Source organism: Anomaloglossus baeobatrachus, chromosome 1, assembly GCF_048569485.1.
Source record: "Anomaloglossus baeobatrachus isolate aAnoBae1 chromosome 1, aAnoBae1.hap1, whole genome shotgun sequence".
NCBI classification, from domain to species: domain Eukaryota; kingdom Metazoa; phylum Chordata; class Amphibia; order Anura; family Aromobatidae; genus Anomaloglossus; species Anomaloglossus baeobatrachus.
Genome location: NC_134353.1, coordinates 515456196 through 515471669, shown reverse-complemented (window position 1 = coordinate 515471669; position 15474 = coordinate 515456196). Strand labels below are relative to the sequence as shown.

The 15474-nt window shown below is 42.7% G+C and overlaps 1 protein-coding gene across 2 annotated transcripts in view; it reads left to right on the top strand.

The window, feature by feature from the left end:
- GRIN3A (glutamate ionotropic receptor NMDA type subunit 3A) overlaps positions 1-15474 on the top strand; it is an 813333-nt gene that overhangs the window by 363625 nt on the left and 434234 nt on the right. For both annotated transcript variants that reach the window (XM_075316157.1, XM_075316160.1), the window contains exon 4: positions 4456-5503. In XM_075316157.1, coding sequence (XP_075172272.1) covers positions 4456-5503 — 1048 coding nt within the window. The remainder of the gene's footprint in view (positions 1-4455; positions 5504-15474) is intronic.

Here is a 15474-nt window from a genome sequence, read left to right as displayed (position 1 = left end):
CTGGGGGGCTGGCTGCAGGACACATGGAGCCCTTGGGGGGCCTGGCTGCAGGACACATGGAGTCCTCGGGAGGGCCCTGGCTGCAGGACACATGGAGTCCTTGGGGAGGCCCTGGCTGCAGGACACATGGAGGCCCTGGGGGGGGCTTGCTGCAGGACACATGGAGTCCTTACGGGGGCCCTGCAGGAGTCCTTTGGGGGGCCTGGCTGCAGGACACATGGAGTCCTTGGGGGGGCTGGCTGCAGGACACATGGAGGCCCTGGGTGGCGCTTGCCACCTGCAGCCAGGCACCCCCCAGGACAAATGGAGGCCCTGGGGGGCCTGGCTGCAGGTTACATGGAGTCCTTAGGGGGGGCCTGGCTGCAGGACACATGGAGGCCCTGGGTGGCGCTGGTTGCAGTACACATGGAGGCCCTGGGTGGGGCTGGCTGAAGGACACATGGAGGCCCTGGGGGGGTGGCTGCAGGACACATGGAGTCCTTGGGGGGGGCCTGGCTGCAGGACACATGGAGGCCCTAGGTGGGGCTGGCTGAAGGACACATGGAGGCCCTGGGGGGGTGGCTACATGAAACATGGAGGACTATGGGGTTGCATTATACATGGAGGTCTATGGGGCTGCATAATAAACATGAAGGACACCTTATGCATGGACTATATGGGTGCATTATACATGGAGGAGTATGGGGCTGCATAATACAATATGAAGGTTTATGGGGCTGTATTGTAATACATATAGGACTGTGGGGGCTACATAATAATATATGGAGGACTATGGAGGCTACTTTATACATGGAGGACTATGGGGGTGCGTTATAAAACATGGAGGACTGTGGTGCAGTATAATATATGGAGATCTATGGGTGAATTATAATACATAGAGGACTATGGGAAATACATTATAATACATGGAGAACTATGGGAAATGCATTATAATACATGGAGGACTATGGAAGTGTATTCTAATATATGAAGGGTTATGTGGGACCCTTTATACTATATGGAAGGCTATGTGGGGGCCATTATAGTATTTGGAGAACTATATATGAGGGGGGACAAAGATACAAGAATGGGATGGGAATGTTTTATGCTGAAGCAAAAAGGCTCTTTCCCTCAGCACCCAGCTTTCCCATGCTCTGCTGTACATCTCTCAGCACCCAGCTTTCCCATGCTCTGAAATGGGAAAGCTGGGTGCCGAGGGAATGATGTATAGCAGAGCATGGGAAAGCTGGGTGCCGAGGACAAGATTGATATCAGAACATGGGAAAGCTGGGTGCTGAGGGTAAGAGCCAAGTGTCAGCATCATTATCCTGTACCCCGAGTGTCAGCGTCATTATCCTGTACCGTAAGTGTCGGTGTACGTGGAGGGGGGGCCCCAGTCCAAATTTTGCACCAGGGCCCATCAAACTCTAGTTACGCCACTGGGTGGAAGCATAAGTAATATCTGATAAGTGAGTATACAGATAAAACAGCAGTGGTCTACAGCTTCTACTTTTTCGAGTAATACATTTTCTTTCCTGTTTTCAGTCAAAGGAATGAGTGTTTCTGCAGCCTTCGAAATCATCATACACTAAGTCAGTGATGTAGAAGCTCCAGTGACCACCTTGCATCAGCAAAGAAAATAGCACAGCTTTTGGTGTTATAACACTGTAGTCTCCACCCCTCTAGTGAACTAGTGACAATAAGGACTACTAATAGCATTATACAAAGTATCCCTAAATTTGCCCACTGCTATTTTTTGCTGTTTTTCAATACAAAGTTGGTATTCTGTCTGTCATCGGACATTAATCTTTATTATTGGCTAGCAGAGATGAATGAATCCATCTAGATTTGAAGCTTCCTGGGAAATTCAACTTGCAGATAATTTATTTTCCATGAATTGAATATCCCTTCAGAGACCACAGAGCCTGAGAAACGTAAGATGTAGGATAAAAAACAAAGAAACAACCAACACTCACTTCATTTGCTCACTGTCTCTTTTATAGTCCTCGGCTCATCTTCTTACTGCCACCACACAATGAAACCCTGTACAGTATATCTTAAGGCTAAACAGGAACTTCCACACAACCAGACAAAAGACAGGAAATCTAGGCCTAATGGCGGCCAAAATCCCAGTCTAGAGTGCTTATGGTAAAGTCATAGCGCATGTCCTGAAATTCAGGCCTGACTTGTAGAGGCCCTTGGTTTCTACATGTGGTGGGGGTAAGGCCTTCTTCACACATCAGTTTTTTAAATCCATTTTGTAACTGATGTGACGGATTTGTCACAGATTGTGGTAAAACGGATGCGACAGATCCGTGTAAAAAACTGATCCGTTGTTACACCTTTTTCATGTTAAAGGTTATCTGGTATTGAAAACCGATATAACATGATCCCGGATGAGAGAGAAAGTGAGAGAGAGAGTGAGAGAGAGAGAGATACTGCGCCCATAGGCTTCCATTATAACAAACGACGGACGCCGACTAATCCATCGCTATCCGTTTTTTCGACGCAAACAAAAAATGTTACTGTGGGCGTTGTCTCTGTCTGATGGACACACATTTCTTGACGGATATGTCTTACAACGGATGTAACGTGAGGCCAGCCATCGCAATTCGTAGCTAATACAAGTCAATGAGAAAAAAACGGATCTAGCACTGGATCCGTTTTTTTACATTTGACGGATTGCGACTGATGGAAAAAAACTGATATGTGAAAGAGGCCTAAGAAGAGGTGGTGAGAATCTTATGGGAAGCACATGCTGAGGAGGTGGCTAGTAAGTGAGTGGTATTTGTTTTCTTCTTTTTTTTTTTTTTTACTTTTTTTGGTCCGTTATGATTCAGCAAAATGGCACCCTTTTGTGTACTATTTTGCTAAATGCACATAGAGTAAATTACAAAACATGTATACATATTTTTTTAACATTTGAGAAGAATTTAATTCCCCTTGAAGGGATACACCTAACTCTATAGGCCAGTTTTAAAAAGTCTAAATATGCTTTGAATGCATATGGACACTGCTGGCAGATAATTGTCATTAGGGTACTGTATACACAAAGTAGTAAATTGCTTTACAGTACAATTTTGTTGAGAGAAATTAAATTACCATGTCATCAATAAAAACTGCTGCCAAAAGAAAATACAGTCATGGAAGGCATTAAAAGAGGCATGGATGCTCATGGTAGGAATATAGTTATACCCCAATACAAGTCACTAGTGTGGCTGCTAGAATACGTAAAATACAATTGTGGGCTCCAGTGTATAAAAAAGACAGCTGAACAAGAGTGGGTGCAGAGAAGAGTGACCAGGGTTATTCACTAACTGCAGTTCCAAGACAGTGCTAATCTTGGGGTTATATCATTTGGAAAAAACAAAGGCTTAGGGGAAATCATATCACAATGCACAAATGTATGAAGGGACAGTACAGAGCTCTCGCTGATGATCTTTTTACACTAAAGCATGTGACATTGTCAAGGCGGCATCCACTACGTCTACAGGAAAGAAGGTTTAATCATCTCACATAGCAATTCTTTACTGTAAGAGCAGTGAGAATATGGCACTCTTTTTCTTACCTTTTTGGAATGCAGGAATCACTAAACAAATTAAAAGAAGGCCTTAATGCCTTTCTTGATAATTAAAATATAACAGTATATGTATATTTGCTTCTGTGATGGAATACTGATCACTGGAACTAGAGAAAGAAGTGGTTTTCCAACATCCAAGTCCGTAAATTAAAATATCAATTTATTGGGTATACATTAAAAGGATATCATTGCAGGTTCCGCATTATAAAAAACATAAATGGACATTAGTCAGATGGTACGCGTTTCGGACACGTTAGGACTAAGGACACAAGATGTCCGAAACGTGTACCATCTGACTATCGTCCATTTATGATTTTTATAATGCGTAACTTGCAATGATATCCTTTTAATGTATACCCAATAACTTGATATTTTAATTTACGGACTTGGATGCTGGAAAACCACTTCTTTCTCTGGATCCCGTAGCCAGGCCGGCTACATTATCCGTGCACCGTCCCTCTCCTCTCCTGGTCTATATTCAAGTCTACAAGGGTGAGCTGGAGTTTTCTATATTTTTTCCATTTGATCACTGGAACCAGTCTGATAGAAATACATGGAGTTATGTATGCCTTTTTTTCCCCTAAAATAAGGCAATTAGCTTTTGCTCACTTGGTTTTTGCCTTTTTTTGGATCAATATGTTAGGTGATAGCTTGACCTCAATGGACCTCTGTCTTTTTGAACCTTAAAACTATGAAACTATGAAATGTTTCTCTGGAGTATGAGTTAATTTTACATAGTAATTGGGAAGGTAAAATCAAACATTAGGATAAAGTTAGCAAAAAATGAATTAATTCTCCATAACATATGACACCTGTTTTTTCATTCTTATAATAAGCTTTAGCTTGGAAATTATTAATGCTATGTGATATTCATCTGCTTTATTTCATTTTCACAGATTTCTGACAAACACCTCTTTCAGTGGTGTTAGTGGTCATATCAAAGTTAAAGACTCTTCAATTATCAACTCAGAAAATCATTATTTTATCTGGAACTTACAACATGATCCAGTGGGAAATCCTATGTGGACTCGACTTGGAAGCTGGAAGGATGAAAAAATTATCATGGATTATGGACTGTGGCCAGATCAGGCTCAGAGGCACAAAAATTATTACCAACAGCCAACAAGATTACACCTTAGAGTTGTGACTTTGGTCGAACCTCCATTTGTCTTCACAAGAAATGTAGATGGTGATGGCCAGTGCCCGGCAGGACAGCTTTGCTTAGATCCTATGACTAATGACTCAGGAGTGTTAGACAGTCTTTTTGAAAGCTTGCAAAGTGGTAATGATTCTGTGCCAATTGAATACAAAAAGTGTTGTTATGGTTATTGCATTGATCTGTTGGAAAAATTGGCAGAAGATTTAAACTTTGACTTTGATTTATATATTGTTGGTGATGGAAAATACGGGGCATGGAAGAGTGGTCATTGGACAGGACTTGTAGGAGATCTTCTCAGTGGTACTGCTCACATGGCGGTGACCTCATTTAGCATTAATACAGCGAGAAGTCAAGTCATTGATTTTACAAGTCCCTTCTTTTCGACAAGTCTAGGTATCTTGGTAAGGACTAAAGACACAGCAGCACCAATTGGAGCTTTTATGTGGCCACTTCATTGGACAATGTGGTTGGGGATTTTTGTATCTCTTCATATTACTGCAGTTTTTCTAACACTTTATGAATGGAAAAGCCCTTTCGGTATGACCCCAAATGGCCGAAATCGTAGTAAAGTTTTTTCCTTCTCATCTGCACTAAATGTGTGTTATGCCATATTATTTGGCAGGACAGCTGCTATCAAAACTCCTAAATGTTGGACTGGAAGATTTCTTATGAATTTATGGGCTATATTTTGTTTGTTTTGTCTGTCAACATATACTGCAAATTTGGCAGCCGTCATGGTGGGGGAAAAAATTTATGAGGAGCTTTCTGGAATACACGACCCTAAGGTAGGTCAAACTTAATATAGGTTTATCGTTTATGGCTGACGTGATTCTATGCAGGCTTTATAAGATTTTTGTGTAATTAAATTCTCAAGATCATACTGTAGTGGAACAGTTGTCAGTTAGTATGATCTATCATTGAAAAAGTAGGGACGTAATGCATTTTTAATAAGTGCTCCACTGCTTAACACTCTAATTATGCAAATATTAAATGTTGTCACTGGCAGTTACATGGAAAGACATATGCATTTTTGATAGCCAGTTCTTCAGTAACTATGATTGAATTTTCCACTTTCTCATGAAAAATGCAATTTCTACTTTTATCTTGTCATGTCTTGATTACTGTAACCTTTTCGGAATTGCCAGCTCTCTGAAAGGGAAAGAAATAAGTGTATGAAAGCATTCAAAAGGGAAAGTATGGAAAATAGACACATTGTGGGGCAGCTTGTTTGATTTTGTCATTTAATACGCTGATCACAGTCCAGAGTACTCTGGAGTAAAGATCCAGAAACTTATTAAGATGCAAAAATGTCAATAAATTTGTGACATCTTTGTATATAAACTTCAAAGCAAATCTATACTCATGCTATAATTGGAATGTGTTTTTAACTTAAATTTGATCCAATCTGCCCTCTCATGCTAGGACCGACCTGCATTTTTTTGGGGGGTGAGGAATGTCAAACGTGAAGTCAGCACCTAAATTTTAGCCCAAAACACGCATGTGTCAAATTATGGATCCTTTTATAACTTTATGATATATATTAGATAATAGACTCAACTCACAATATTCACAGATGTATTGTTTCTAAAAATTACAAAGATATCAGCAAGCTAAATGATGCAGAAAGGAGTAACTGGAAATTTAATTATACAAATTCAATGGCTGATGTGCTGAAGAGGACCTATTAGTCAAAAATAAAAAATGTAATTATGTGATCTTTATTTATCATATATATATATATATATATATATATATATATATATATATATATATATATATATATATATATATATATATATATATATATATATATATGTACCATACTGATGTTCAAAGCAGTCAGTATCTACTGAAAAAATGTTGATTTATGTACTATTTTTTAATGGAAGAGTGTCATCATCACGTGGATGGTACAGCTTCTCATTCATGACTCTACATCACGCTTGCTTTAATACACATGCGCGAGTAGACAGAGCAGGAAGTGCACTGCAGCATTAGCCATAACTATAACATTGGTCTTGCTCTAATGAGTGTGCTCAGATATCAGTCAGGGCAGTATAACAGTCATGGATGCTTGAAGGACAACAGGGAAAACTGATAAAGTGCTTACTGTTCATAAGTCTACTGAAGTGATGTCCCCAGCAGCTGTTCATAAAATATTAGTCCCTCTACAGTCTTTCTACATTAAGCAGTGAGATCTTGCAAAATATTGTGAGATCTAGTAACTTATTGGGGAAAGACCATAGGGAAACTGCTATTATACATGCATCTACCTGGAACATTGCCTCATGAGACGGAGTCAGAATTAACTTTTCATTGCAGCACTTCAAGTGTCCATGATGGTTATGATCCTCTGTTCTCTAATCAGTGTAAGAACATACTGATCAAAGCTAAGACAAGTGTTATAGTTACAGACAATGAACACTCTGTGCCCAGCAGCATCTTTACACCACAACCCTGAATATGATCTTGCTGATATTAATGGCACTTCTTGGTTGGGAGGTGACATAAGAAAGATGAAAATGGTGGCAACTTTCACCACTTTTCATCATCATATTTGTATACCATGAGTGTTCATCACTAAAGATGAGCCACCCCCCTTGAGTTCGAGTTTGGTTCGGTTCGACAAATGGAGGACAAGTTCATTGAACGTGTGACGAACGTTCGATGAACCAATTCGAACCCCATTAAAAACAATGGCAGGCAAACACAATCACATAAAAACACATTATACATGTACACATACAGTTAATAAACATTGCCATTACACTTACAGGTCCCCGTGACGCGTCCTGCACTCTGTCTCCCGACGCTTTTCCTAATCGCTGCGTCCTCCCGGTAACCAGCACTGATGATAGGTCCTTCCGTGATGTCAAAATAGCATGTGACCAGTCACGTGTCTATTATCTCATTGGCTACAGACTGGTGATATGGCTTGACGTCATGCTAGGTCCTGTCAGTTCATCTCTCCGGTACGCGTTGCTCATTCCAGCATCTCCGTGTACCGGCGAGATGCTCTGGCACATGGTCGGCTTCCTCGTTCCTGCATGTGGGTGCTCTTTAGAGAGTCATCCCACATGCAGGGACTGGCTGTGATAGCCGGTAAATAGCGGCACCGGGAATCACGTGATTGGAGATTGCCGTCGCTAAAGTAATGGTGGCAGCAGTGACGTCCCCGCTTACAGCCCGCAGCCTCTGCTCACAGAGTGATTAGACTGCACAGGGAGCAGCAGTGTCTTCCTCCCATGCAGTGCTGTCTGATGTAGCAGAGCTGCATGGGTTGAAGGAGAAAGAAGACAGAAGACCAGGATCGTGGAGGGTTGAGAGGGAGTAATAAACATGGAGTCTCAAATGTGTCTGTGTATTTATTTCTATTAAAGTATTTTTTCTCTGTATGGTGTCTTTTTTTTAACCCTTTATTGGAGATTCATTAAGGGCCGGGTCAAACTTGCCTGACATTAAGAATCTCTGGCTTAATACTAGCTAGTAAAACAAAGCTAGTATTAACCCATTATTACACAGCAAGCAACTTGGCTTCAGGGCTGCTGGAAGAGTTGGATACAGCGCCAGATGATAGCGCTTCTTTGAAAGCGCCATTTTCTGGGGTGGCTGCGGACTGCGATTTGCAGCAAAGGAGGCCAGAAAGCTTGGACCAACCTGGGCTGCGGATTCCAATTCCCAGCTGCCTAGTTGTACCTGGGTGGACACAAAAATTGGGCAAAGCCCACGTCATTTTTTTTTAAATATTTCTTCAAATTCGTGAAATAATTAAAAAAAAAGGGCTTTCCTAAATTTTTGGTTCCCAGCCAGGTACAAATAGGCAGCTGGGGGTTGGGGGAAGTCGTACCTGCCTGCTGTACCTGGCTAGCATACAAAAGTATGGCAAAGCCCATGTCATTTTTTGGGGGGGGCAAAAAACTCCTCCATACAGTCCTGGATGGAGGATGCTGAGCCTTGTAGTTCTGCAGCTGCTGTCTGATGTCTGTCTGTATGCAGGTGTACATACAGATTCCATCAGGTGACCGCATCAGCTGATCATCGCCAGGTCTGAGAGAAGAGAGAGAGAGAGAGAAGAGAGAGAGAAGAGAGAGAGAGAAAAGAGAGACAGAGAAGAGAGAGAGAGAAGAGAGAGAGAGGGGAGAGAGAGAGAGGAGAGAGAGAGGGGAGAGAGAGAGAAGATAGAGAGAAGAGAGAGAGAAGAGAGAGAGAGAAGAGAAAGAGAAGAGAGAGAGAGAAGAGAGAGAGAAGAGAGAGAGAGAAAAGAGAGAGAAGAGAGAGAGAAGAGAGAAAAGAAAGAGAAGAGAAGAGAGAGAGAAGAGAGAGAGAGAGAAGAGAGAGAGAAAAGAAAGAGAGAGAGAAGAGAGAGAGAGAGAAAAGGAGAGAAGAGAGAGAGAGAGAGAGGAGAGAGGGAGAGAGAAAAAGAGAGAGAGAAAGAAAGAAAAAGAGAGAAACAGAGAACAAGAGAGAGAAAAAGAGAGAAAGAGAGAGAGAAAGAGACAGAGAGAGAGATGAGAGAGAGAAGAGAGAGAGGAGAGAGCAATGCAGCCTCATTCAGTGAACTGCTCCGATTTTAGAGGTGTGGCCCGCAGCTCACAGCTGATGTCCAGCTCCTCCCCTCAGTGCATATTTAAATTAAATTAAATTATAATTATAAATAAATAATAATTATAATTTAAAATTAAAAATAAATTAAATTCTTTACCGGGACGGCCGGGACTTAAACTCGTGAAGTAATGCTCCCTAGGCAGTAGCTCTAACCATTGAGCCACTGTCTCTATGAGAAACATAGGAAGATTTGGTTATTTTGACCTCTGCATTGCAGAGTGAAGTCTCCTGTGACAGCGTGGCTCACTTCAGGTGCTACGTGGAGAGGACACAAAGCACTCGTGTTCTATGGTGCTTCCTGTCATCTTCATGTAGCAGAGCTGACAGCGTCGTGTGGATTACTTCGGACCTGGATTGTTGTTTGGGGATTAATAAAGAGGTAAATGAGGTGTTTTTTTGTCTTTTATTCCAAATAAAGGATTTTTCGTTGTGTGTGTTTCTTTACTTTTACTTACAGGTTAATCATGGAAGGTGTCTCGGGGAGACGCTTGTCATGATTAACCCCGTTATTACCCCGATTGCCACCGCACCAGGGCAATTCGGGATGAGTTGGGTAGAGTCCCGGGACTGCCGCATCTAATGGATGCAGCAATTCCGGGCGGCTGCCTGCTGATATTGTTAGAATGGTGGGCTCCCCACAACGTGGTGCTCTCCATCCTGACAATACCAGCCTCAAGCCATGTGGCTTTATCCTGGCTGGTATCAAAATTAGGGGGAACCGCATTTTTTTTTTTATTATTATTATTTATTTATTTATTTATTTTACTGCACGATATAGACCCGCCCACCAGCGGCTGTGATTGGTTGCAGTGAGACAGCTGTCACTCATCGTGGGGGCGCGTCTGACTACAATTAATCATGGGCGCCGGTGGGCAGGGTAGGCACGGAATACCTGATTGAATAATGAAGCGGCAGCCATTTTCAAAAGAGGAAAAGCCGCTAGAGATTTGTGACAGTTGTGCAGCGAGGCGCCCATGATCGGTGAGTAGGAAAGAGAGAGGGGTTGTGCTGAGAAAGCAGGATGCATGCAGAAACGCAACATGCACACATACTTACTGTGAAAATCCACGCTTTTGTGATCGAACCGCCGAACTTTAAGCAAATCGTTCGAGTTCGTCAAACGACTCGAACACCCCCCCAAAATCACTCGAACATGAAATTGGCGAACCGTTCGACTCGAACATCGCTCAACTTTATTCATCACATAGTATACAAATTACTTTACCTAGCAATTTTTAATCATTATTTTTCACATTGTTTTACATGTTTTAAATCTAATATAGTAACATAACTAAAAGCAGGGATGACTTTTCGGAATAAGCTCTCTTCAAGTGTTTATTTTCTGACTGATGACTTTCTTGTGTTCATTTCAGAAAGGCTACATTCGTATGTGCATGTATCAAGGATTTTTTAAAATAATCAATCAAAAATTAGTACAGGGTCTAAAAACTATCTTGAACTTAGCACAAACTGAATTTGTTTTAGTGGAAATCTATTGTTTCCCTCTAGGGTTAAATTACAACTCCTACGGCTATGTTCACACTATTAGGATCAGTTTTATGCTGCAGAATTTTTGCATCAACTTCGCACTTTAGTTTACTTGCATTTTTTTTCTACGTTTTTGATGCTGCATTTAGAGTTTTTCTTTGGAGTGTAATCCTTTAAATAAAGCTGTTTTTTATTTGAAACGTCCTGTTATTGACATCATCTGGTGTGGATTACATGTGTTTTTAGTGTGTTTCCACTGCGTAAGTGCACAAAAAACACGTGCTTTTTACTTGTGGATTTTCCGCATCTAATATAAGTCTATGGAAAATTCTGCACACAAGACTCAGCATACCCGCAACAGAAATTGTCATGTAAATCTCTTTTATCACTGGTCTGTGTGGACAAATAGCATGCATGCTGACAAATGACTCATGATTTGGAATGCAGACAGGTTTAAGACTCGGATGCATAACTTGGATTGCATAACCCTAAATTATGTCCCCCTTATCACTGTGGCTTGGAAAAACGCCCCGCAGGTCAGTTTATGCAGCATAAAAAAGAACAGTGGATATAAGATTTATATGAATCCCTTCCACTTGCTTGTACTGTAAAGCACTGCATTTCAGACTCAACAAAAATATACTGCATCCAGAACGCAAGTAACACTGATCGTGAGAACGTATCCTTATTAGGGATGATCGAATACCTCAAATATTCGGTTTTGCGATTATTTGCTGAATAGGTCTCCGCTATTCGACTATTCGTGGATATACGATGCATAATTTAAAGGGGGCTTTACACGCTGCGACATCGCTAATGCGGAGTCGTTGGGGTCACGGAATTTGTGACGCACATCCGGCCGCATTAGCGATGCCGCTGCGTGTGACACCTATGAGCAATTTTGCATAGTTGCAAAAACGTGCAAAATCGCTCATTGGTGACATGGGGGTCCATTCTCGATTATCGTTACTGCAGCAGTAACGATGTAGTTCATCGCTCCTGTGGCAGCACACATCGCTATGTGTGACGCCGCAGGAACGAGGAAGCTCTCCTTACCTGCCTCCCGGCCGCTATGAGGAAGGAAGGAGGTGGGCGGGATGTTACGTCCCGCTCATCTCCGACCCTCCGCTGCTATTGGGCGGCCGCTCAGTGACGTCGCTGTGACGCCGCACGGACCGCCCACTTAGAAAGGAGGCGGTTTGCCGGTCACAGCGACGTCGCCACGCAGGTAAGTAGTGTAACGGGTCTGGGCGATGTTGTGCGGCACGGGCAGCGATTTGCCCGTGTCGCGCAACAGATGGGGCGGGTACCCACACTAGCGATATCGGGACCGATATCGCAGTGTGTAAAGTAGCCTTAAGTCTATGGGAAACCCGAATAACAACTATTCAGAACTATTCGGGCTTCCCATAGAATTACATTGCGCATCGAATATTCGCATAGCAACGATATATTCGTCAGATATTCGCGAAGCCGAATATTTGAGGTATTCGATCCTCCCTAATCCTTATGTATTTCTGTGTATCACAAAGTTTGGGGGTCTCAAGAGTGACTATTATTTAGCGCCCTATTACAGTATATAGTCATTATACCCATGGTGATCTCCTTATGACCATAAAGTTGCCAATTTACCGGATTCTGCAACACTTACCCCCTGGACTATAGAACTATTTAGATATTTAAGTTCAAAGTCCCATATTTGTCTATGTAAATACGCTTGCAACAGCAAAACTTTTTGAACAGAATATCACGGGGATAATGTACTCAAAATAGTAAAACGCTATCCTGTACAATTTAGCTAGGATATAGATTGTATATTTTCCTTCTGTTATACTATATGATATTAACGTATAATATGAAGAACTGGATAATAAAGAAAAAAACAACATTCTCATCCTGACACCAAACTATCACTGACGACCTTCCTAGACGCTGGCGGTATTGTACAATGTACAAAAGGCCTCAAGTTCACAAACTGGAACATGTTCGCTTAGAACAATATATTTCTTCTCCATAGGTCGTGTAGTGCCAACATTAATTTCAAAGTGGTGGTATTAAAAATTAACTATAGTGCATTTGTACGTGAGTATCCAAGACTAAATATGATGAATTGAAGTACAACCTATTGTACTAGATAGCGATACAGTACCAGAAGCTTCTGTGTTGAGCTTTTATGCAGTTGTTTTGTACTTTTCAATAGCTCAGCTCTCTTCCTTTTGTGTCATACTCTTATGATCTGAGAACAGCGTCTGAGATTGATTTGTATTATTGTTGCCCACACTGTTCATTGTGTACATGATGGGTATAATAGTCTCCACTACTGTCATTACAGTAGTAATGAGATTATCAGGAAAACTAAATAAAAGCCTATAATTTAACTTGAGTTGACTGATGGCTTTTTAGAGATTTTTCATGCGTAGAAATATACAACAGCAATAAGTAACTGCAATTTAGAAATTGAAAGAGTTGCATTCACATTCCTTGGAGAAAATAATTTAGAGGAGGACATATTTTGTACTCAATCTTCTACTTAACTATATGTTTGCATGTTGGTGGGTATGACTTCCTCCTTATCGTGATTACTGTGGAGTTCATATTATTAGATACTTTCCTCCCAATTTCTGAGAGAAGAGAAACAACAAAGTAGCACAACTCTCTGCCACCATCTAACATGTTCTGCCCCATTTGGTATCCTATACTTATATATGCACAGACATGGGAGTGATTGTAAATGGATAATCTATTTCCATTTAATCTTTCACTCACCTTAAACTTAGGTATTTTATTTTTATGTATGTGTGACGCTCTGGCAAACCCAGGTAGTCACAAAAGTTGTCCACCCTCCTTGTTACCACCAAAAACACACACCCAGGTACAACACACAGCCATTAAAGCCTAGCCACCACCTCATGATAATAAGGACACACCAGTGGGTGGGATCAGGCAGATGAGAATGCCCGCCTAGGGGTCGTGAGGTGTCAGGGGCAGGAACACGACAGACAAGTGCTGATTGTAGTCAAGTGCAGTTTGGAGTGTGGAGTTCTGGTCTGACAGCGGAGTCAGGGGTAGGGGCCCCTGGGCTACCTGGCTAGGTGGCAGACAGTGAACAGGGCCACAGGCGACGGAGATCCAGTAGCGGGAAACCTTAAGTGGACTGGGGCACGGTCGTAGCCCGCCGGTGCCAAGAGCGGGAATCCGGTCCGGAGGCCATGCACAGACGGGGTGCCTGGACACTAGGACGAGGAAGGTTGCATGCCCCTTGTTAATTAACCAGCAGAGGACGAGGTTTCAGGCCTTGTTCTCCTGAAGCCCAGAGAGCAAAACAGGAGATACGATGTCTGTCAGAACTCACAGAGATCCCAAGGGTCAGATTTCGAGGGCCACAGCTCCCAAGTACACACAGAACTGGGAGTGCACTTCTCCATTTTTATGCAAAGTCGTCCAACAGGAGAGCCGGATACACCCTCGGGTGTGGGAGCCGGATACACCCTCCAACGGCTGCCGGTCACTGGCAACTTGGTTTACCACTGGACTTGTGTGAAATTACTGAACTGTGAGTACACCATTGACCCCCGGTCCAACCCGGCGCGCCACCTCCAGCAGCCATCACTCCCGTGTTCAGACCGCGGGCCCCGGGACTACACCTCCCCTACCCGTGGAGGGGATTCCATCTTGCTGCCCCGCTCCATCAGCCCCAGGCGCCCCATCAACCGGCAGCGGCGGTGTCACCATCCCCCACCGCAACCCATGGGTGGCGTCACCGACACAACAAATCCCCTGTAAATATCCCCCTTTACGATGGTTGTGAGGACTGACGGCCATGCGAGCCCGGGTCCGGTCACCATTCGAGCCGTAGCAGCGAACTCCGGATCCGAACGGGCCCAGAGAAGCTGCAGCAGCTCCCACCCGCATCGTATACAGTTTACTCACTTATATAGAAATATCATGTTCTGCAGCACTTTACAGGCATTATCACCACTGTCCCCTTTGAGTTCACTTTTGAAATCCTCTCTCCATATCTCTTTGGCGTGTGGTGAAGCCATGGAAAGTAACAGTGTTAACCACTGAGAGGCTACTGGAATATTTCAGAATTTAGCATAAATGACTCATTAACACAATCCCCACATCCCAAGAAGCACAACTTGTTGCCACCATCTACCATACTCTGCTACACTACAGTAACACACTGCTCTCCAGTAGCATACTAGAGTCAGGAATAACTGTTTATTCACTGTCCTATTATTCACCTCACAAAATGTCCTTAGTCTTGGTTGAGGTGATCTCCATTTGCCTTGCTTTAGAGATGCCAGAGGCCAGGCTTAAGTTTTAAATTTCACACAGCTTGTTATGCAAATGACTACCCCTCTCATTATTAAACATCTATGGTTTGATTTCTTTGCCTCTATGGATTGGATGGGTTGCTACTGACAGCTGGTGAGAAACAGCACCTTTAGAAACATATTTACTTCTAAAATTGGTGACGTGTTCAATACTCATTTCACCCGCTGTACACGAAGCTAGAGGTTACCCAGGGAGTGCCACATGTTGCCCATATGTGACGCCCTGGACTAGTCAGGTCATCACAGGGTACTGCATGTTCTCTCTCTCCATTGCAGGATTCAAACACCCATGGTTCTGGGAACCTAACCTGCAGTACTGCCTC